We start from the raw sequence: 20,441 nt of genomic DNA on the forward strand, positions 1-20,441 counted from the left end.
CGTGGATGTGTGCCGGCAAAAGCGGGGCCCTCTCTCGGGGAATCTACGCAACAGCGCGAGGCTCGGCCCGCCGCCAACCACTCCGGGCTTCTTCCACTCTGCGAAGGAAACGGAGGAGAAAAGGAGAACAGGAGAGACCGGCGGAGGGAGATGGAGGGGATGGGAAGGGACTGGGCGCGACAGAGCAAAGGAGATGCAAAGGCAGGGCACTTGGAGGATAGAGACGTATCGCGGGCAGAAGAAGGAGAGCGTATAGAGAGAAATCGAAAGGACGAGGGGAGCGAGAGCAGAAAAAAACGAGGGGACAGCGCGCAAACGAGACGGGGCTACGGCACGAAGGATGAAGCGACTCGGTGGGAGCGCAGGGGGGAGAAAGGGGCAGGGGGAGAGGGGGCCAGCTCCCCTCTGCGTGCCATGTGTGTAAAAGCATAGCCGCATTGCGAAGCAGGAGTGACGGGCACGGAGCGTATGCTTGCGTGCGTGTGTCGCGTATGCTCACGATAAAGCGTGACGTCACGGCCCACGTGATCTCGTACGATACGGTGGGGGCAGCCCATTCATAATCCGAGGAAGGACAGGCTTAAGGCCGTTTCGGACGTTACCTCGAGCCGAACCGTCTTGGCTGGTTTCTTTCTTTTTTCTCTCTCTCTCTCTCTCTCTCTCTGTCTCTCTTACTTTTCCTTCTCTCCTTCTTTCTCGTCGCGCGCGGGCGGAGAGGATCGAGCTAGAGACCGAACGGCTTGATAATGCTACCGCTTGCGAATTTCGCAGGCCACGTCAGCCGCGAGATTCTGCTGGCGCGCTTGAATGAGGAAAGTCCACTATCGCGTAACGGGGACACCTTCTTCCTGCCGCGTGAATAAAGACCGAACGCGATTGCTTCTCATCGGGACCCGGCGCGGGTAAAAGCTTCTCGTCGCTCGCTCGAAGCTGAAGCTCTTCAGGGGCGTGTCGCTTCCACTCACTCTCTCAGTTGGGAATTCTGTCCTCAGCTTTGTCACTTCAGCTTGGCGAGAGTAACAGGTAGTGGAGTAGATGCTATCTCGTTAGCTTGGAATGCTTTTAAATTCCTCTGCAAGATGCAGGTTTTGAGATAAAAATATCGCCCTGGTCGTGGCACCATATTGCTAAGAGGTGCAATGGTTCCTGAATGGTTACTGAAATTAGCGACGGAGCTCGAAATATTCAGGCATGCGAATTTATCTGCGAGAAATCGCTTAGCATACAAGACACCCTGTGGAAGCCTACAAGGCGTGCCCACGGATGCACAACACGGCTGATAGCGCGATGGATCACAACTACAAGCACCGTACGCGACCAATGAGTCGTATCCTGCTAAACTGTTAAGAAGGAAGTGGTTCGTTGCTGCTCTTCTCTCTCTCTCCCTCTCCCTGTCCCCACTCCGGCCGTCCTTCTCCCTCTTATCAGCTAGCGAGCTCGCCTCTCTGCCCGCTCTAGCGTCTACCTCTCTGCTCCGGCCGCGCTGTTCGCTCCCGCGGTTACACTTCTGCTCGCTACTTCGTGCTCCCATCATTGAATATAAAGATCGCGCGAAAGGTCGATGAAAGGAACGCCAACAACGCGATCGCGGTATACTGTACGGTGGAAAGTTAACGACGCGTTGGCTGAAACACGTTTACTGGTACATTGGAAGCTAAGAGCTTCCAGTGCCTCTCCCTTTTATAGAATGCAATTGTAAATGCGTTGAAGGCTCGCTGTAGAATAGACAAAATATGGAAGATTGTAGGGTAAATGAAACTCACCGGTATCTTGCTGCTTCTAAGGAAGTCCAACAACGCCTCCAGCGCTCCCAACGTCGACGCCTGCACGTAAACACCGCGTTCAGCGAGCTTAATGTTTCCGAGGGCACTGGTCAATTCCTTCGCGATTTCTTCCTTCAATATCTCCACTTCGTCTGGCTTCTGAGCCACTTGGAGATTCAATCCTGCGAGCCATGCAACATTGGATCATTTAGCTCGCTTTCCCAGCGATGTTATTAGCTAAGTTAGTAATAACAGCGTCTCTTACCCGCGATTGCCTTTTCCAAGTCCTTCGCAGCGATCTTCACTCCTTGCGCCGCTTGGACCTCGCGGTATTCGATGTACGCGTTCTGTTAACGATGAAAGAAATCTTTAGAACAGCTCAATCCAATGAAACAAATTGCTCGTTAATGAGTTAACGCAATTCCATCTCCTTACTTTCACTCTCAATTCCTTCAACGGCTGTGGCATAAGGAGCGAGCGAATTTGAGTCACTACGGGGCCATCAGTGCCAGCGACGATCATCGTGTCACCTTCCCTCAACATTCCGTTCACTAAAATACAGTCTATCGTGGTGCCGAGGCCTGGTAATGCTTTCACCTCCAAAACCGTAGCGTGAAGCTCCTCGCTGTACATGAGCCTCTTGGCTAGCGGGCCCTGGCAGACGTCGATGATTAGCGACAACAAGTTGCCCATGCCCTCGCCTAAATACAATCAGTAATTTTCATTTCATCTCAATGCAATTCAATGTCACGTGCTATCTAAAAAATATAGATATAATGTATTGTTATACCTGTAATGGCGCTAGTGGGGACAAGGGAGACATAAACTCTGGGGTCAGGGTTCTCGTAAAATAACGCGGCGTTCAGGCCCTGCTCCGCGAATTGCACGATCACGTCCTTCGAACGCTTCTCGAACTCCCGTTGTGTGTTGATCGCTTGGCTTTTTACAATATCGTGGACGTCTTTCCGGCTAATAGTTTGCCAGTCGTACAATCTGTGAACATCGCGGTGTTATCGCGCGATTAATTTATTCGGGCCGCAATTTGTGTAGTTGATTTCAAGTAGAGCTGTGATTATTTGAATACGAATTTCTTCGAAAATTCGAATAATATCGAATACGAAGAGTTAATATTTACAGCCATAAATTCAAGCAGCTTACCTGTCGATTTTATTTAACGCTACGATGAAGGGGCATTTCTTCGTCTTCAGTAAGTTAATACTCTCGATAGTTTGTGGCTCTAAACCGTGCATAATGTCTACTACTAATATCGCTATATCACAAAGAGAAGATCCTCTGTTTCTTAAATTGCTAAAGGACTCGTGGCCAGGAGTGTCTATGATCAGGAGTCCAGGAATTCTGAACTTCTTGTCTGCGAACTGGCGAAAGAGAAGATTATTAACATCGACGTCGCGCGTAGAGCCTCGCGAGGCGGTTACAAAGAAGCAACTTACTCCTTTAACGTGTTTCGTTGATTCCTGAATGGCTTCGATAGGTACATTCGTCGCGCCGATTTGTTGAGTGATACCACCCGCCTCGCCGTCTTGCACATTCGTCCTTCTTAACTTATCGAGAATTTTCGTTTTCCCAGTATCTACATGCCCTAAAACACACACCACCGCGGCTCTCAGATTATCCAGCGATCTCTTCTTCTCCGCCTCTATCCTTCGCAGCTGTATTCGCTCTTTAGTCTGCTCCTTCTTCCTCGCCGCGTCTGGGATCTTGTCTTCCATCCCACTGTCATCTTCGCTGTCCCCTGTTTCGAAATCACTACCACTCTCACTATCCGATTCACTCTCCGAAGAATCTTTCCCGGCGTCCTTAACCGGCGGCTTCGCTTTACCGCGCGCATGAATTGGCCCCTTGACCTTTTCGGGAGTTTTTGGCACATCATCTGATTTGGTGAATTACTTTTCATTAGAAACAATTCTTCTAAACACTACTGTAATAGTATAACACTTGTACAGAGATAATACCTTCTTCCTGTTCGTCTTCGCTACTTTCAGCATCCCACGAATCTTTAACGTCATCCTTTTCATCAGATTCTTTCGGCTGCTGATCTACAATCTCCACTTGAACTTTGTCCGCGTCTGCCCCACTTTCTTCCGCCTTGTCGTCTTCCTTTTCGTCCATGCTAACTTGCTGCCTCAGCTTATTCGGCCTTATTCGTGTACCTGAATGAATAAATCATTTCTCTGCGATACTAGTACTGGTCTAAATACTATTTCATTAATTCTAAATCAGAATTACCTGGTCTGGGCTTCCTTTCTGCCACTTCGGGTATGTCCAAGCCCTGAGCTTTAAACGCCTCCAGCATCGCCTGCGCTCTTGCCTTGTCCTGTTTCTGTTTCGTGGTCAAAAGCTTTCCTCCCGCCTTCAATCTCTCCTTCCTCTGTTTCTCTTTCAGCTTCTTCCTCTCCTTGCGTTCCTGCTCTAGTCGAGCCTGCTCCAATCGCGCTTCTTCCCGCAATTTCTCCTGCTCTAACCTTTCTTGCTCTTCCCGCTTTAATCTCTCTTCGTCTTCCTTTAACTTCTTCAACGCTTCTTGCATCGCAGCAATAGTCTTCTTTCCAGGACCTTTGCCTAGTGCGCATATATAATTATACTAAATGTAGGCATAAATTAACGTTATTAAACACTGTTTTAAAAGAAGCCTTTACCTTTATCTTTCGCCTCTTCTTTCGCTCCTTTCTTCTTCTTCTTTTTACTGTCTTCGACTTCAGCCGCCGCGGTATCCGCTTCACCGGCATCCGGTACCTTTACTTCTGGCTCTGTCGTCGTGGGTTCCACCTCCACAGGCGCTGCTTCTTTGTCCTTCGTTTTATCAGGCTCGCCCTTCTTAGCCATTTCCTACCAGAGTTATGTGACGCATCACTAATCGTATCATTTACCGTAAATTCAACAGCAACACGAGAATATGATCTACTTACTGCTTTCTTCTGGGCAAGTTTCTTCTGTTTTTCCCTCTCTTTCTTCTCCTTCTTCTTCTGCGCCGCAGTTTTCACATTACCAACTTCCATATCGTCGTCGAAATCATTGTCTTTGGGCGGCTCGACGTCCTTCAACTCCTCTTTTGTCTCAATAATTTCGCCCTTGTCCTTTTTCTTACCACCCTTCTTTTCTTTCTTCTTCTTGTCCTCATCCTCGACCGTAGGCTCAACGATGTCCTCTGTGACTTCTTTCTTCTGTCCAGAATACTCCAATTCCAATTCTGCCAATACCTTCTCGATATCCTCATCGCTATCGTTGCGCTTTCTTCTGGCTGATTCCAAGCACAGTTTATACAATTAATCCAACTCCAAACAGTACAAAAGTTTCATGCTACATTCTTGTTGCTAAGCGTACGATACAAAATAGTCTCGCGAACAAAGAACATGGATACATCGTTAACTTAAATGCAGATCGTACGTGAATAAAAATTTTGCAGATATCGAGATTTTTAACTTAAGATTCGCCGTTGCAACAAACGATTGGGCAAATGATTTTTTTCTCTCATTGCCAAATAAGTTTCATTCCGTTATGTAATTGAAATGTTGCAAACATACGCGTAGAAAAAAAGCAAAACTTGAGGCTCTCCAGCTAAAAGTTTCGATGTAACGTTAAAATCTACACAATTCGCGAAATCACCCCCTGCCATTCGCGCTACTTTCACTATCCGCTTTACAACCGGGCGACTTTCACTTTCCGCGAGTTTTGACAATCGATATACCTGCCAAATATTCAAACGCACGAACGTTCGATACTCCGAGCGTCCGTGACGCGTTTCTATTCGAACTGTTGGAAATAATCGCGTTATCTGGCATCAGCCTCGATTATAAAGCGCGTATTGCAAGATCGTAAGGTTACGATCGTTCTGAAAGGAACCGTCGAGAAACTTACCACCTCGCACGATCGTAAAACGGAGCGGGCAAACTGAACTTTAACCTGTTAAGCTATTATGACGACGGAGGATCTGAAAGTACGTCGTTATCCTTTCCGTATGCAGTGGAGAAGCGGTTGGGTTGAGGTTAACTCAAAACAGACGACATTTCCCGTGGTCGGGAGAGATGCTGAGGGCCGTTTAAAAAACGCGGACGAACATATGGACTCGAAAAGTCACTGTTCTGTTGTCATTCCGCGACACGCGTGCACGGAACGCGCCGCTAATTCCTCACCTCTCTTGCCTTTCTTCGGCTCAGATTCCTGCATGTTGCTGCGCTCTCAAGGCTTTCCTCGTATACGTTCAGTTTTTTCACGGTATTCCCGACCGTTGCTCCGTTAAAATTCTCTCCCCGATGAAAAGTCGAATTTCGTCTTTAAATATGCGCCAGCACAGAGCCACTACAAATAAATCATAAGGAAGTCTGCAAAACCCCGTGTCTCCTTTTAACCCGGCCTGCACCCTGCACGACTATGTGCACAACTGAAACCATGGATCACTGGATATTACTAGACATACCACACGCATGGAGATTAAAGCCGGTTCTTCATGCGCGACGAACTTGTAGCGGCTAAACATTGCTTGAAGGACAGTGCCACAGCCGACTCTAAGGTCAGTATTTATAGTCGCTACTCAAGTCGCAAATGCTTAAGCATTCGGCATCCTTTACTAGCTACTAGGTTAGTAGAGGATGCCGCATGCTTAAGCATTTGCTTAAGAATAAGTAGCGACTGGGAATCCCGCCCTTAATAACTGCAGGGTAGTCCGCATGAAAGTAGATTTTTTTAAATTCTCTTGGAAATTTGTATACAGTAATTAGGCTAACTCTGGGTTCTTTTAATAGAAATTTATTTGACAAGATTATGTTATTTATTAACCTTAAAGGTACATTTCATAAAAGCTTATAAAATTAGTCCGTCCCGACTACTATGTGCTCATTGATTGGTCCGTGACTTATGTGGTGGCTGGAAACGCGCATGCGCCTCGCGAGGAGTAGCTGACAACTTCCGCGAGGAGCCACGCTCTTCTTTCTTCACATCGCGTCCAAGATGGTGAGTGAGTGGTGTATAAGTTATTTCCCCGTAATCCGGTATTATCGAAAGCATCTGACAACAAATGAAATGTTAACAACTATTACGATTCCCGTGAAGACTTATCGAATCGTTCCTTAGAGTTATTATTTCCCTTCTGACGTAAATAATGGAATACTGACTGTAACTATTTCTAACCTTGCGATCCTGCATTCGCATTTGAACATAACCTTCGTGACAAATAACATTCTCAAACTTTCGTAAACTTACCAGTATTTCTGAGTGGCATATATAAATTATTTCTCGTCTGATTAACAGTCTACACATAAAAAGAAGACCAGGAAGCTCCGTGGTCATGTCAGCCATGGTCATGGTCGCATAGGTAACAACATTAAACATCCATTGAATCCTGTTTTTATAGAAATGTGAAAGTTAAGTTGGTAATAAGGAAATACTTCGCTATCTTCTAGGTAAACACAGAAAACATCCTGGTGGACGTGGTAACGCCGGTGGTCTACATCACCATCGTATCAACTTTGACAAGTACCATCCTGGTTACTTTGGAAAGGTGAGTCCACCCATTCTGTACAACCTTTCATTGAACACGTACATGTTAAATGATGATAGCATTATATTTCACCGGCGAACTGAATTATTTTGAATGCACTCTACATTCTGACGAATCAAACGAGCGTCTAACACACAACGCTTAGAATTCATTTCCATTACATTGTTAATTCTTTCAACTTACAGCTCGGTATGCGAAATTACCATTTAAGGCGTAACACAAAGTGGTGTCCTGCTTTAAATTTAGACAAGTTGTGGACTTTGGTGTCGGAACAAACCAGGCTCAAGTACAAAGACTCTGAGAGCAAAGTACCAGTAATCGATCTTGTAAAGGCTGTAAGTTTCGAAACGTATGTTTGTATGCCTAAAATTTGCATCCGTGTTTCTACTGTATTGTTCCTCTCTGTTTCGCAGGGATATTATAAACTATTAGGAAAAGGTCGCCTTCCTAAGCAACCAGTCATCGTTAAAGCCAAATTTTTCAGCAAATTGGCTGAGGACAAAATCAAGGCAGTCGGAGGCGCTTGCGTCCTCTGCGCTTAAATATGCAGGTACTTATCTCCTCATGTTCCCAATGGAAATCTTGCTGTTACGTGCGAAAGAAAATACACTTTATGATGTAACGCGAACGGGCGGACTGAAAAGTGCGTACAACACTTTAAGCCATGTTGAACGTTCAAATCTGATAGGACTTTAACTTCTATGAATAATATCTCTGTGTCTTCTAGCAGATAATGAGAATCTCGTTCTGTTTCAGGAACTAAGAACTTGACCATCCAACCTGCTGTACATTCTACTGTGTTTATATTCTTAATAAAATTTAAACAAAAAAAAAAGTAAAACGATACGATTTGTCTTCTTTCACCATGACGAACTTGGAGAATTTGTTAACCCATTTACGTCACGGCTGTAAACTAGTATGACCTTCGCTTATAACCACAGTAAACCTGACGACGTACCCGCATCATCGGAACATACGCGACTGATCATATATAATTTATCAAGTCGTTAATAATTTTTCTCTTTTATTTTCTAAAAACTTCAATTCGCGGAATATTTTGCTACAGGGATATCGGCCAGTCGCTGCCCGCGGATTATTCCGCGTTTCGTGGTGCAGAGCAGACATTCTTCGCCGAATATTCCGCTTTGGGATGCAAATGGTGGGTTAATAAGCATTTCTACCCTAACGCCGTCGCGCATTTTGGCGAAGCGCGGCGATACGAAGAGCAAAGTTATACACAATGAATGACCGTAGCGCAGCGACAATTAATTATTAATTTCTTCGATTAACTTCGCCGTGCCGCGTTTCGCCAAAATGCACGACTACCTTTATACTTCGCTTCCCTTCCATTGCCGATACTTTGAAGAGGCTTAAAATTCTGTGCCTACCTTTCGACTACACTGGTAAATCTTACATATAAGAAAAAGAATTTGTAAGTTAAACAATTCTATTTAATTTCATCAAAAATGCACTAAAAACTAAAAAAGTAGTTCTTTTCTCGAATGAAGAAATCTCGCTTTAAATAAAATTGTGGGGCAGGATATTTCAAAGGCTTTCCATCGCTCATTTTGACGCTTGATTCTGTATTAAATTGATTCATATCCTGTACAATGACACAACAGTAATACAATTTCATATTGTTTAATACACAAGATACAGATTAAAGTAATACCTTAAACAAGAATAAAAGATTTCACCTTGTTCGCTTCAGACAAAATGTACAATTGAAATTCCTTTTCTGTTATCGTCCTATGCCTTAACAAATAATTATGCTAAATGTGGAGGTGGGGGAGGTATCTGCATACCCGTGGCCAAGAGCGCAGGTGGCGGCGGCACTGGATTGAACATAGGTGGTCTTGGCGGTGGTGGAACAGGCACCATAGGTGGCCCCAACCCGGGTCGTATCAAAGGGACCGGAGGTGGCGGTACTTTCCCCACCGATGGTTTTTCATTCTTAAACGCAAACTGTAGGAAGAACTGCTTTGTATCTTTGTTCCAATGCGTCCAGAACTTCCCCTCTGCTTTCTCCACCTCTCTACTAGGCACCTAAAATGAAAGAAGATCACGCTCGAGAAACCATCAGCCCTCTACTATTTTCACAAAGGTAACACACGTATTTTAATCTATATTCAATTTACCTTAAACGCTATAGTCTCGTAGGGTTCCGCGGCGAATAACAAATACTGCCATTTGCGGTCGGGTGGTTCAACTCTCTGCTCGTAGGCTGACATAAATCTGTGCCGTGGGATAACGTTATCGGCAACCTCTGGGTAGTCGACTTGGAACAATAAACTCTGCTGCCCAGATTCTGGGTCACGTTGTTTGGTTACTCTGTAACCAGGCCTTCCGATCTTTACAAACTTCTTTGGCTCTACTCGAGGCTTCTCGGGAGCAAGTGTTTGGGGTGCTTCCTTAGCTTCCTTCGCAGCTCTCCTAGCCAAGTTAGCCTGGTGCTTTTTACCTTGCGTGTGGGCCAAATAGCTGCCCTCGTTATTGTGCAGAGTTAAGCATAGTTTACACTCGTAAGAACCCAAGTGATTTTTCATAAAATATGGATCCTTGTTTAGGTCGATGGTTTCCAATGCTAGTTGCCTTAAACGTTCTCTTCGGTCTCGGTTACTCTCCGACCAGGAGGCGACGCCTCCACCTCCGGTCTTCCCTCCTGGACGATTTTGAAAATCCATTTTCGGGTTTTAATTAATCTTCTACGCTTCCTTTACTATTAAATTCATTAATGTCGCTTTTGTGCACTGTAAACACACGACGCAACTCTGGGACAAATAGGTTAACAGCAAACCATTGTTGTGGTGTACGCTAAACTGCTTGAGTCAGTGTAGCCAACAAAATGAATATAACTGAAGGTTTAGCTGATATGAAAAACTTATTTCTTTACGTAGGGTAAACCAACCAGTAATTTACCGCATACCAGTGAATGACCATTAGGCAAAGAAATGTCAATTATAAATTTAAACATTATTATATGTATATAAGTAGAGTGTAGTTGCACTTTTAATATCCTATATTTTTAGTTACGCGAATTAAGCAAACATTAATAAGTATAAGTAATTATTTTTATTGTAATTTCAAGAAAAATAAATTGAAATGCAATTTCAACAGTTGTTTTGTTGTTATACGTAAATATATTCAAGTATTAATCTCAAAGGTTCATAGATTCAACAATTCGGTCATTCACTGGTTCTTTTACCCTAGACTGTATTTGATCTTCAGAGAGTAACTTGGTAGATAATTGTTATCTTTTAAATGTTTAGAAATAATAGAAATTCTTTATTTTCGGCGTTAGGGGATTCCTAACTTCAATGTATTTAATCAGATGATGTTATCCTGCTTCTTGATTATTTCAGCTTTCAAAGAATGCACGTGGAAGCAGAGTTTAGGCATTATCATTAGGCATAATAATTTCTTTAATTATTCGCAAATCTTACTTGAAATTATTCGAATAAAAATTTATTTGTTATTCTCGAATAACTTCATTCTATTCGAAGATAATTCGAAATTTTTATTTGAAATTTTGTATTCAAAGATTATTCGAATTGTAACATTTTTACTCGAAGATTATTCGCGTAATGCCCAACTCTGCATAGAAATGAATTGAAGAAATACTATAGACATAGAAAGAGAGTTTCGCGAGAAAATGATGATAACAATAAGTTTCATAGAGTTGAACGCACTTTATTAATCTTATACGTCATAATTAAACAATTTACATAAATTGAATGGAAACTAGGAAGAACATGTAATTTATGGCACATTTTGTATGCAATTAATGCGTGTACAATTGTTTTGTGAATGTTTTTCAGGATCACAAATCTCGTATTTGTATTATAAAGCTGGCGCGAGAAACATATTATGATACAAGTTTAGCCATCTTTAACGTCATAATACGTATAAAAAAAACATGTTTACTGTTATTTACATTATCTTACGAAAGTATAAAAATATAATTCCAGAAAAATATATAAATACCTTAGCGTTACGACTATATACAATATCTCAGAACAAGGAATGACTGTAATACTTGAAGAGTGAACTTACACTTAACAACACTTTACCCTAATACTATATAATTCATTGCAGCAACATGTCTGGAAGACTCTTTACACTAATAATTGATCCCTGCGTCTTCTATTGTTTAAAGGCTTTGCAAGCTCCAATAAATTAGATGGAACGTTTTCTTTCATAACTCTGTAGGAAACATCAAATGCACAATATGTAAACGAGGAATATCTAACGTTTTTATAAAGCGAAGCAACATGGAAAACAGAATGTACGAATAAAGCACGATCATGCGCGTGAAAGCGAAGAAAGTAGATGTGTTACAAAAGATAGAAATAAATATTCGATAACGGAAATGTTTACCCAGATACAAGGCAATTGTGCTTCGCTGACTAACACTTTGACGCTTGCGATCAAGTGCCTTATACTTAGCTGAATAGAGTATGGCAAATATCACCGATTGTAGGAAATGGATAACTGAACATAGTTCTCTTATCTAATATCACCAAGCAATAGCACATTCGCGCCCCATTGCGTACGTAGATAAATAAATAACTTATAGGAATCGCGTCTCAATAGTTCAGGCACCGTTGCAGAGAAACTTAAAATTGACAGAGCTGTCTGAAGCCGCTAATGCCCAAAAGAATATTCCTCACAGGTTCGGGTTCTTCTCCGACTTGATTTGCTTATTAAGGAACGCCGAATACTGCTGCTCAGATTTTGGTTGCAAAGGTTCGATCGGTACTAAGGCAGACGTGGTTCGCACATCCTCCAATCCCCTCACTTTATCCTCCAACTCTTTAATCCGCCGGCATCGCGAACGGCACACATCCTTCATCATCGTCTTTTCTTTCTCCAATTTTATTATCTTTTTGTGGTCCTACAAAAATATCGGTGGAATAAACACGAATCAAAATAAGCATGCTACTTTCCCCGTTTCTACTTACGTCGAGCACTCCGTTGTTAGAGAAGAATCGTGATGCATGATTGGATGGTGTTTGACAAGATTGATCTCTTCTGTTGATTCGCCATCTTCTGCATATATCGCACTCCCATGCATTAATGTCATCCATAGCCCGCTGAAGTTTCCTTGCCTCGGAACTGAGCTCTGCGTTCTATGGAAAGCACAGAATTACATTTACAGTAGAATACAATTTTTAGAAAACACTTTATACGCACTTTCTTGCGATGCGTAAGGAGAAGCTCCTCGAGCTCCCTGCACTTCTGCTGGTAAGGGAAGTTCTCACTTTGGATTTGAATCTCCAATGCTACAATTTGTCCATTCTTCGTCACCAACTGCGATTCCAGTTCCTGAATCTTCTTTCGCAACACTTGGCAGGTTTCCTCGTTCTCGTTAATGTCTGTTTCTAATTGCCTCTTCTGATTGAATATCTCATTTCGACTATGCCTCCTTCTGGTAACTTCGAAGGCTGGGCTAACAGACCTCGAGCCACTGCTATTACTTTTCGATTCCAGTTTATGCTCGTATTCGTTCACTCTCGTCTGTAATTCCAAGTTCTCTTTTTTCAACGTAAGAACTTTCTCGCTGTGCAATCTTATGTCCTGTATTTGCCTGACATCAACCTGCGGCCCTACTTTATACGTCTCGAGCTGATCCTGAAGATTCTTGCTATCCTCTTTAAGCGTCTTAAGCTTTTCCTGTAGTTCGTTAACCAATTTGTTTTCTATTCGACGGACATACACTTTGTCCTTCAGATTTGAGATTTCCAGATCACGTTCGCGTATAATCGCAGCGCGCTCTTTCAACTGATCATCAAGTTCCTTGTTTCTGACTGTTAAATCCTTTATTCTGCGCAGGTGCTCCTTAATCTCCTTGTCTCTTTGGTTCAATAATACCTTCTTGCCTTCTAAATCTAACGCGATTTTATTCTTCTCTTGGAGAAGAGCATCGTACCTGCCATCTTCCTTTGATACACTTTGCCTAGACAGTGTTTTCTTTATCTCAACATTTTCTTGAGACAGTAACTCGTACTGGCCCTTTAAATTGACTAGTTCCTTCAAGATTTTGTTCTTACTATCCTGCAGTTCAGTGATGCGATTGCTCGCACCTTCCAAGTTGCTCTGCAATCCTTTGTTTAGGTCTTTCAAATCCTCCATCTGTGCTTCGACTTTCAGTTTACTGGTACTGTTTCTAATCTTCCTCTCAAGCTTAGCATTCACGTGCTGCAACTGTTCGTACTTCTCCTTCAAGTCATCTAGTTCCTCCACCAAAGCTACGTTCTTGTTATTCAATTCGTTCAGCTGCTTGTTCAATCCAACGTTCTTTATCTCCTCGCAGTTCAATTTATCCTGAATCGCTTCCATCTCCTTTTCCTTCTCCATTTTCAATTTCTCTATCTTCTCCTTGCATCGCTCTATACTCACTTTCCGGTCTTTAACTTGATCCTGCAACGATTGATAATCCGGCATGATACTCTCCAGTTTAGATTTATATTCCGACAGCACGTCGCATTTATTTTTCAAGAGCTTCGTGATGTCTTCTATCCGTGATGTTTTCTGCTCAACCTCGCGATTCACTTCGTTGTAATCTTCCGTAAGTTGCTCGAGATCGATGCTCATTCTATGTATAGTTTGATTATTCTTTCTCAATTCGGTCGCGTTCGCTTCGATAATATTCTGTGACTGTTTCTCGTTAGCCTCGAGGCCTTCGATGTTACTCTTCAATTCCATATTTTTCGTCTTATAACTTTCTATACTGCTAACAAGATCTTGTATTCTTTTCTCGTAGGTCTCTTTCTCAGCTTTTATCTTGGACTGAAGTTCCATTTCCTTCTTCTTATATGCTTCTTGCACTTCTTTCTCCTTTTTCTGGGTGACGATAGTCGCCTCTGTTTGTCGACTATCCCTGCTGCACTGTTTCTCGAATTCAGCTTGCAAATTGTTGTAGTCAACTTCGAACGTTTCCATTTTCTCTTTGTACATTTCTTTCTCGTAGCTGCTCTCTCTTAAATGGTGCTCCAGCTGATCAATCTTATCCTGTTGGCCTTTGTGCATGTGCTCTCCTTTTGTTAAATCCATTTGCAGCTTCTCAATCTCCAGCTCCAGCTCCCTAGCCCATAACGTCATTCGCTTCTCCGCATCGGCACTCTGTCGCTTCTCGTCCTCCAGCTTCTGCTTATCCTTCTCGAACGACTTCCTCAGATCTCTAATCACCTCTTCTTCCTTCGACATAATCGCCTGCAGGAATATTATGAAGATTTCGTTGGCAGTCTTATTCAGGAAGTTCACCGAATTTACTTTGTCCTTCAGCGACTTCAATTCCCGAATCATACATTCTTTAACAGTGTCCAATTCTTCGTACAGTTTCTTATTATCATTCGCCAGAGTGCCCTCTTTTCCAAACGCGTGTCGAACGTTTTCTTTCATTTCACTGACTTTTAATTCAATATCTTGCAGTTTCGCAAACTCTTGCGTCAGATTACCATTTTCCTCCGCGTATTTGTTCAACGTCTCGTTAATTTTGCTTAACTTAATCTCGGACTCCTCGGTGTATTTCTCAAATTTCTTTGATATTGCCTGAAACTCGTTTTCGTACTTAATCGCCAAATTACCCTTGGAATCGGTTACTTGAACTTCAAGCGCTTGCACTATCTGCTTCAATAATTCTTTCTCGTCTTCACTCTCATGTAAAAGATGTTCCAAGCGCGACACTCTTCCTTGGACTTCCTTGTACAAGGTTTCCTGTTTCGTCAAGTCCGTCTGGAGCTTCTCTATGTCCGCTTCGAGCTCCTTGGCTCGCAAGATCGCACGTTTCTCTGCTTTTCTGCTCTGCCTTTCAGTTTCCTCCAGTTCCTCGTACTGCTTCTGCAGGGACTCTAATTCGTCCTTGTACTTACGTTCGATACTTTCTGTAGAAACAACTAGATCATTCTTCTGGCTAGTCATTAAGTCTAATTCAGTTTTTAGGGACGAGATGCAATCGTTTAGATCGTCGACTGTTTTATGCAACCCAGCAATGAGAATATCTTTGCTTTGCTGGTCTGCCTTCAAGTCTTCTATTTCAACCTCTAGCACCAGCTTCTCGGTCTTTATCGCTTTCTCTTTCGCAGAGAACTCCTCGATCTCCTTACTCATGTTTAATAAATCGCTCTCCAGGATCTGTGCCTTTTCCATAGCCACGGCTGCCGATATCTCGTCGCTCGTTATCTTCTGCTGTAGATCCTCGTTAATACTTTTCAGCATGTTTATCTCGTCCATCAAGCTCGCCTTTTCCGTTCTGAACTTGGTAAGTATGGAAGTGAAGTTTGTACTATTTTTCTTCAATTCGTCTATATCCTCCCTCACTTGGTCGATGCTGTTTTGAATCCTCTCTATCCTGCTCTCATTTTTACCCGCCTTCTTCGACTTCGAACCGTCCTCGTCAGCCTTCGCATCTTCGTCGTGAAGCTTCTCAAGCTCTTCACACTTTTCTTGATAGAGAATGGAGAATTTATCACGGTCGTCCTTTAACGTCTGCAATTCGTTATTCAAGTGATGAACCTTTTCCTCTACGAAGCTCACGTTCATTCCGTCAACGAAACTGGCGCACAAAGATGAATCCACGAAGCTTAAATTCAAGTCCTGATTAGCTTTCATTTTCAGCGGTTCGGTGTCCGCGCACTTCCGATCGAACGTCCTCTGCAAGTCTTCCAATTTGTGGTTCAATTTATTCGCCTCGATCTTCAGGGCTCTACGACTTTCGTTCAAATTCTTCAGGTGCGCGCATTGGCTGCAGGAAGGCAGCTTCAAGTCGCTCAGCTTTTTATTCAAATGAGTCAAGTGGTCGATTTTGTCCTGCATCGTTATCAGCTTGTTCGTCAGCGATTCGCGGCTTTCCTCCCGCGACGTTTCCTTCGTGGGATTGTCAGGCGCAATGGACGAATGCAATTTATCACTCTGCGAATTGTCGAGGTCTTCCATGGTCTCGAATAAATTATTGGAAAACTGGGCATTCTCGTCAGACAGCATTGTCACTTTCATCTTCAACTCGACGATCTCAGATTTTAAAATATTGTTCTCAGTTCTTAGCTGCTCCACGTCATCGCCAGACTGCACGTTATTCGTCACAGACATTTTCTTCTTCAGAACGTCGCATTGCACTTTCAGCATGTCGTTCTCCTCGATCTTGTCCATCAAGTCGGTAGACAGTTCCCTATTTTCAGTTACCAAGTACTCGTGTTTCGCTGCGATAATTGCAAGCTTGTCCTTATACATACATTCATGGTCGTACAAAAGTCCCTTGCTTTCTTTCACGCTATGAAGCTCCTTATTATTCTCTGCGATAATAGCCGTTAGCTCGATGTTCTCTGTCTTCAATTTCTCAATTTTATTCTGATATTCAGTGAACTGCTCGTCGCCCACTGATTTCGGTGTTTTCGAGCGGATCGATTCTAAACGGTGATTTAACGTGATCACGTCGGTCTCCAAGTTAATTTTCTCGTCGGTAACTTTCGAGATACGCCCGTAAAGTTCTTTGACCGTTCTTCGAAGGTTGAATTCAACGTCTTTCGAACGTTCTTTCTCGGTGCACAATTTCGTTGCCATTTCCACGTTCTCATTTGTCAGCAGTTGAATAGTCTGCTGCAAGTTTTCTACGTCTAATTTAAGTCCTTGGATGTCGGTCTTTATTTCATCCAGTTCATGGATCTTCAATTCTAGATCTTCGGCCAACTTAGCCTTCTCTTCTTCCAACTTCATTATTAAGTCTGCAGAGCACTCGTTACCTTCGTGATCTACAGTATTACAGGAAACAGACTGTCTCCCCAGTTGTTCATTGAAGCTCTTGAAACCAAAACACAAAATACAGTGAATACATCGAAATGTATTAGGAATAAAAGTAAACTACACTCACAAATACGCTGCAATGATTCTCTTCACAGAGCAACTGTTTCTCCAACGTTGTAAATTCACTGAGTTCGATGAAATCTTTGGTCAAGTCAGAGATATACTCGCGCAGAATTTCCTTTGGCGTGGATGGAGAGGCACAATTGCTGTTACAATTAAAAAACTATGCTAAAACAGTATCAGCGCAACAGAAACATTTAACCAGCGAACAGTAAGTACCTTAAAGTCTGTACACACGAATCTTGCTTGTTTGGGGTTACACAGGAACTATTGCTTCTAGGCTTTGCGTTCATCAGATTATCTATACAATACAGCTGTTTCGCGTTACAGTTGTCACCGTTTTCTTTTTCTTTGCCGTGTGTCTCACACTCGATCAGGTCTATCTCGAAGTCAGCAAAAGCTGTCTGAAACGCTGGGAACAGAAATCAACCGTAAGCTATTAAATCGCGAAAGTATATCTGGTAATAGACCGCGATCAATTTACTTTGACCCGTGACATCAACCGATTTGGTAACAGCTTTTTTGTATGGTCTTTCAGGCGACATTTCTATTATCGTCGGCAAACTAGCTTCAGCCTGAAATACTGGAAACTGCTGTCTCCTCCTAGATTTACATTTGAATTGCTCCTCACGATTCACAACACGCCCAGAAATAATATGATTCTTTAGTAATTTTATACGCTCCTCTAATAATCGATAAACGTGATACTCTTGCAACTTAGGCCTGACTTCCTCCGGTTCTATGGACGACCATCCATTTCTTACTGTCTAACGGAACGATTAGAGTGTAAGATAATCGTGATAAAAGCTGTTTAACTTAATAGGATTACGATTAACAATACGAACCTGTAGTTCTTCTTGCAGCTTAATTAATTGCTTCGTGTAACGTGTTAGGAGCAACTCGTGGGATACATATCTACTTTTCTGTGGCTTGTTTTTCACAGTCTTAGCCTGAGACGCGAACCTAATGGAATCAAAAGAATCGTTCAGAGTAAAAGTCACGCAGTAATGGCATCGTAGCAATGATATACTAACGATAAAGTGTGGTACGTTTCTTCTAAAGCAACGGGAGTCACTGTACATATTATGGCTGTTAAAGCATTACCACCTAACGACGACTGCATTATTTCCGTTAGTTTGCTACTGTGATAGTTAATCTCTATTTGGTCACTCTGCGATTTGTGTAGCTGTGCGATTATCGATCTCAACGTGGAAAGAGATGCGTCGATCTGCTGCCTTTCGGCAGCGTCTGTTTGATGTGCTTTTCCAAACCCAGCGAGGTCTACTAAATTTAATTGAGATACTTGCACGGCGCTTTCTGAATCACCGCCAACTTCTTGACTTTCAATCATCTGAAAAAGGCAGAGATCTATTATATCGAAGTAATAGATAACCGAAATACAAAATATCCTATGCAGCCTTACAATTCGAAATATGGTGTGACTAAAACTACGCTCGTCCCTCAAAGATTCTATTAACCATTTATTCTGACGTCCCTTCTGCAGTATAGATAACATGTGACTCAGCGAGTTTGTAGTTTCTTCTTTACACTTAATAATTATTTGTTTACTGTCGTCTCTGTGTAACGTTAGGTTGATGCTTTTCAAATTCAGAAGGTCGTTCACCTTTTCGTCACAGATCTCTAAGTACGATGCCCTGAAATATACAAGCTCCTTTATATTCCCGCTGCAGTAACTCTTACCGTAGACCCGAACGGATTGCAAACCTTAATAGAAATTCACGTTCGACGGTGTTCGAAATTGCTTTAAATATATGTTCAATACTAAGTGGTATTAGTCCCGGCTCTTCTGCAGTACCCATCATTGTATGAGTTTTACCAGAATTACACTGGCCGTAAGAGAATACTGTCGCGTCAATACCGTTTATGGTGGCATCGACGATAGGTCTCGCTATAGTCTCGAATACATTAGAATTGGTTGCATCCATCTCGAAAATATCATCTACGAATAAAATAAGATCGTTTGAAATTGTTATTACAAAATTATAGAATTACAGTGGTTGTTTAATAAGAATTTGTAGATTAGACAAATGTATTTATATAGGGTGTCTCAAAGTACATGTACGATTACAGTAGAATGGTAGGTTAAGAATACATCGACAAATTATCCATGTGAACGTTAGAATCGTCCAGTGAATTATTGAAACGATATTCAACGCAGCATAACATTTCGAAAAAACAATTGCGTTCCGATCGACCGATTACCAAGGAATGTGTTAAATGTTTGCTTATCTAATTTACATTTCTCGAGGTGATACGTCACAAGACGAAGCTGATAAGTAGGTTATACCACGTCGCAATAAATCAGGGATAAAGCAAGCAATCACGATTGCGGCAGCCGATTATCAGAAACGTACCAAAGTGAAATCCATTATCCCCTTGTTTCCTCGCCTCCGGATCTAAAGAAACAATGGAATCTCCTCGCACGATCCATCGTATTGACAAATTCTCGTCCTTCTCCCGCTTCACCAAGGGCCTCAATCTGATTCCCACCTTCACGCTATCTGACATCTTTTCGTCCGCCGATATTCCGAACGAAGCAGGGCTCGATCTCCGACAATTGGCCACTTCGTTCTTTAATTAATTTCTACGCCTCTCGGACTCCATCATGTACCGCTCGACTGAACGCAACTGCCATTTGAAATGACGACTGCTTCGACTCGCATTTAAATTCAAATCCTGCGCCACGCGATTGGCTCATTTGGGCATGCATCGTAATAAACGAGAACGTGATCAGAATCGAGCGCGACCGTCGCGACTCAAAAAAGGTTGGGAAATACTGCGATAGCGTGACAGCAAGTGGTGGGTAAAGACACGAATTTTTCATTTTATATACGACACGTCTTAAATGTCGTAAATGTGTCATAAATGTCGTAGGTATATCTGGAATTAAAATAACTAGGAAGATTAGACCTCTGGTAGCGCTGGCGGACACTACGTCGCGATCCCGTGGTGGGGCCGGGACGTCATAAACCTATAAAACATTTTTCGTATAGTTTATGAAGAAATGCCAATTTATTAATAATTTTAATTCTGATTAAAAACATTAAATTAAATTACTCTGACGAAAAATGGATATTGAAAGGTTAGTAAAAGAAATGCATTTAGAATAATAAATATAATTTGTTTAAATTATATTTATTGGATCCCAATAGTTTTCGACGTAATCGCCGTATTTTACAATACTCTAGAGTATTCGCATGCAACCAACAAGCGAGTCAGAAAGAACTATATGTTTCCAACAATTTAATTGTTGAAACCTTGAAATAATGAATATTTCTATTTAC

General features: G+C 42.3%; 4 protein-coding genes across 4 annotated transcripts in view; 1 reads left to right on the plus strand and 3 right to left on the minus strand.

Moving 5' to 3' along the window:
- Positions 1 to 6,174, minus strand: part of Eif5b (eukaryotic translation initiation factor 5B) — a 50,178-nt gene extending 44,004 nt beyond the window's left edge. The window contains exons 1-11 of the mRNA XM_076830677.1: positions 5,915 to 6,174; positions 4,691 to 5,022; positions 4,421 to 4,610; positions 4,011 to 4,343; positions 3,737 to 3,934; positions 3,215 to 3,654; positions 2,922 to 3,139; positions 2,554 to 2,756; positions 2,199 to 2,464; positions 2,029 to 2,110; positions 1,764 to 1,945 (exon numbers count right to left, since the gene is read on the minus strand). Of these exons, the coding sequence (XP_076686792.1) occupies positions 1,764 to 1,945; positions 2,029 to 2,110; positions 2,199 to 2,464; positions 2,554 to 2,756; positions 2,922 to 3,139; positions 3,215 to 3,654; positions 3,737 to 3,934; positions 4,011 to 4,343; positions 4,421 to 4,610; positions 4,691 to 5,022; positions 5,915 to 5,948 (2,478 nt within the window). The 5' untranslated portion in view covers positions 5,949 to 6,174. The remainder of the gene's footprint in view (positions 1 to 1,763; positions 1,946 to 2,028; positions 2,111 to 2,198; positions 2,465 to 2,553; positions 2,757 to 2,921; positions 3,140 to 3,214; positions 3,655 to 3,736; positions 3,935 to 4,010; positions 4,344 to 4,420; positions 4,611 to 4,690; positions 5,023 to 5,914) is intronic.
- A 470-nt stretch (positions 6,175 to 6,644) lies between these two features.
- Positions 6,645 to 8,066, plus strand: Rpl27a (ribosomal protein L27A). Its single transcript, XM_076830748.1, has 6 exons — positions 6,645 to 6,731; positions 7,029 to 7,092; positions 7,181 to 7,278; positions 7,464 to 7,613; positions 7,692 to 7,828; positions 8,035 to 8,066. The coding sequence occupies exons 1-5, from the start codon at positions 6,729 to 6,731 to the stop codon at positions 7,818 to 7,820; spliced, it is 444 nt and encodes a 147-aa protein (XP_076686863.1). The 5' UTR covers positions 6,645 to 6,728; the 3' UTR covers positions 7,821 to 7,828; positions 8,035 to 8,066.
- Positions 8,067 to 8,903: 837 nt separating this feature from the next.
- Positions 8,904 to 10,102, minus strand: Sf3a2 (splicing factor 3A subunit 2). Its single transcript, XM_076830743.1, has 2 exons — positions 9,417 to 10,102; positions 8,904 to 9,324 (listed from the first exon to the last, which is right to left on the minus strand). The coding sequence occupies exons 1-2, from the start codon at positions 9,960 to 9,962 to the stop codon at positions 9,046 to 9,048; spliced, it is 825 nt and encodes a 274-aa protein (XP_076686858.1). The 5' UTR covers positions 9,963 to 10,102; the 3' UTR covers positions 8,904 to 9,045.
- An 845-nt stretch (positions 10,103 to 10,947) lies between these two features.
- LOC143378734 (uncharacterized) lies at positions 10,948 to 19,801 on the minus strand. The gene is made up of 12 exons (XM_076830659.1): positions 19,512 to 19,801; positions 18,862 to 19,096; positions 18,560 to 18,791; positions 18,171 to 18,487; positions 17,982 to 18,099; positions 17,621 to 17,903; positions 17,356 to 17,548; positions 17,144 to 17,282; positions 12,472 to 17,073; positions 12,240 to 12,407; positions 11,949 to 12,172; positions 10,948 to 11,481 (listed from the first exon to the last, which is right to left on the minus strand). The coding sequence occupies exons 1-12, from the start codon at positions 19,663 to 19,665 to the stop codon at positions 11,394 to 11,396; spliced, it is 6,753 nt and encodes a 2,250-aa protein (XP_076686774.1). The 5' UTR covers positions 19,666 to 19,801; the 3' UTR covers positions 10,948 to 11,393.
- Between the last annotated feature and the right edge of the window lie 640 nt (positions 19,802 to 20,441).

The sequence above is a fragment of the Andrena cerasifolii genome, chromosome 2, assembly GCF_050908995.1.
Source record: "Andrena cerasifolii isolate SP2316 chromosome 2, iyAndCera1_principal, whole genome shotgun sequence".
NCBI lineage: Eukaryota > Metazoa > Arthropoda > Insecta > Hymenoptera > Andrenidae > Andrena > Andrena cerasifolii.

What these genes read in the sequence shown, in the direction of transcription:
- Rpl27a (XM_076830748.1), top strand. An exon ending in CCATGGTCATGGTCGCATAG is followed by an intron (nt 7,093 to 7,180) that starts GTAACAACATTA and finishes GCTATCTTCTAG; the next exon opens with GTAAACACAGAAAACATCCT. An exon ending in TAATCGATCTTGTAAAGGCT is followed by an intron (nt 7,614 to 7,691) that starts GTAAGTTTCGAA and finishes TCTGTTTCGCAG; the next exon opens with GGATATTATAAACTATTAGG.
- Sf3a2 (XM_076830743.1), bottom strand. Translation starts at nt 9,962, where the DNA reads ATGGATTTTCAAAATCGTCCAGGAGGGAAGACCGGAGGTGGAGGCGTC. An exon ending in ACGAGACTATAGCGTTTAAG is followed by an intron (nt 9,325 to 9,416) that starts GTAAATTGAATA and finishes CTTTCATTTTAG; the next exon opens with GTGCCTAGTAGAGAGGTGGA.
- LOC143378734 (XM_076830659.1), bottom strand. Translation starts at nt 19,665, where the DNA reads ATGTCAGATAGCGTGAAGGTGGGAATCAGATTGAGGCCCTTGGTGAAG. An exon ending in GGATAATGGATTTCACTTTG is followed by an intron (nt 19,097 to 19,511) that starts GTACGTTTCTGA and finishes TTTTATTCGTAG; the next exon opens with ATGATATTTTCGAGATGGAT. An exon ending in GAAACGTACCACACTTTATC is followed by an intron (nt 18,100 to 18,170) that starts GTTAGTATATCA and finishes TGATTCCATTAG; the next exon opens with GTTCGCGTCTCAGGCTAAGA.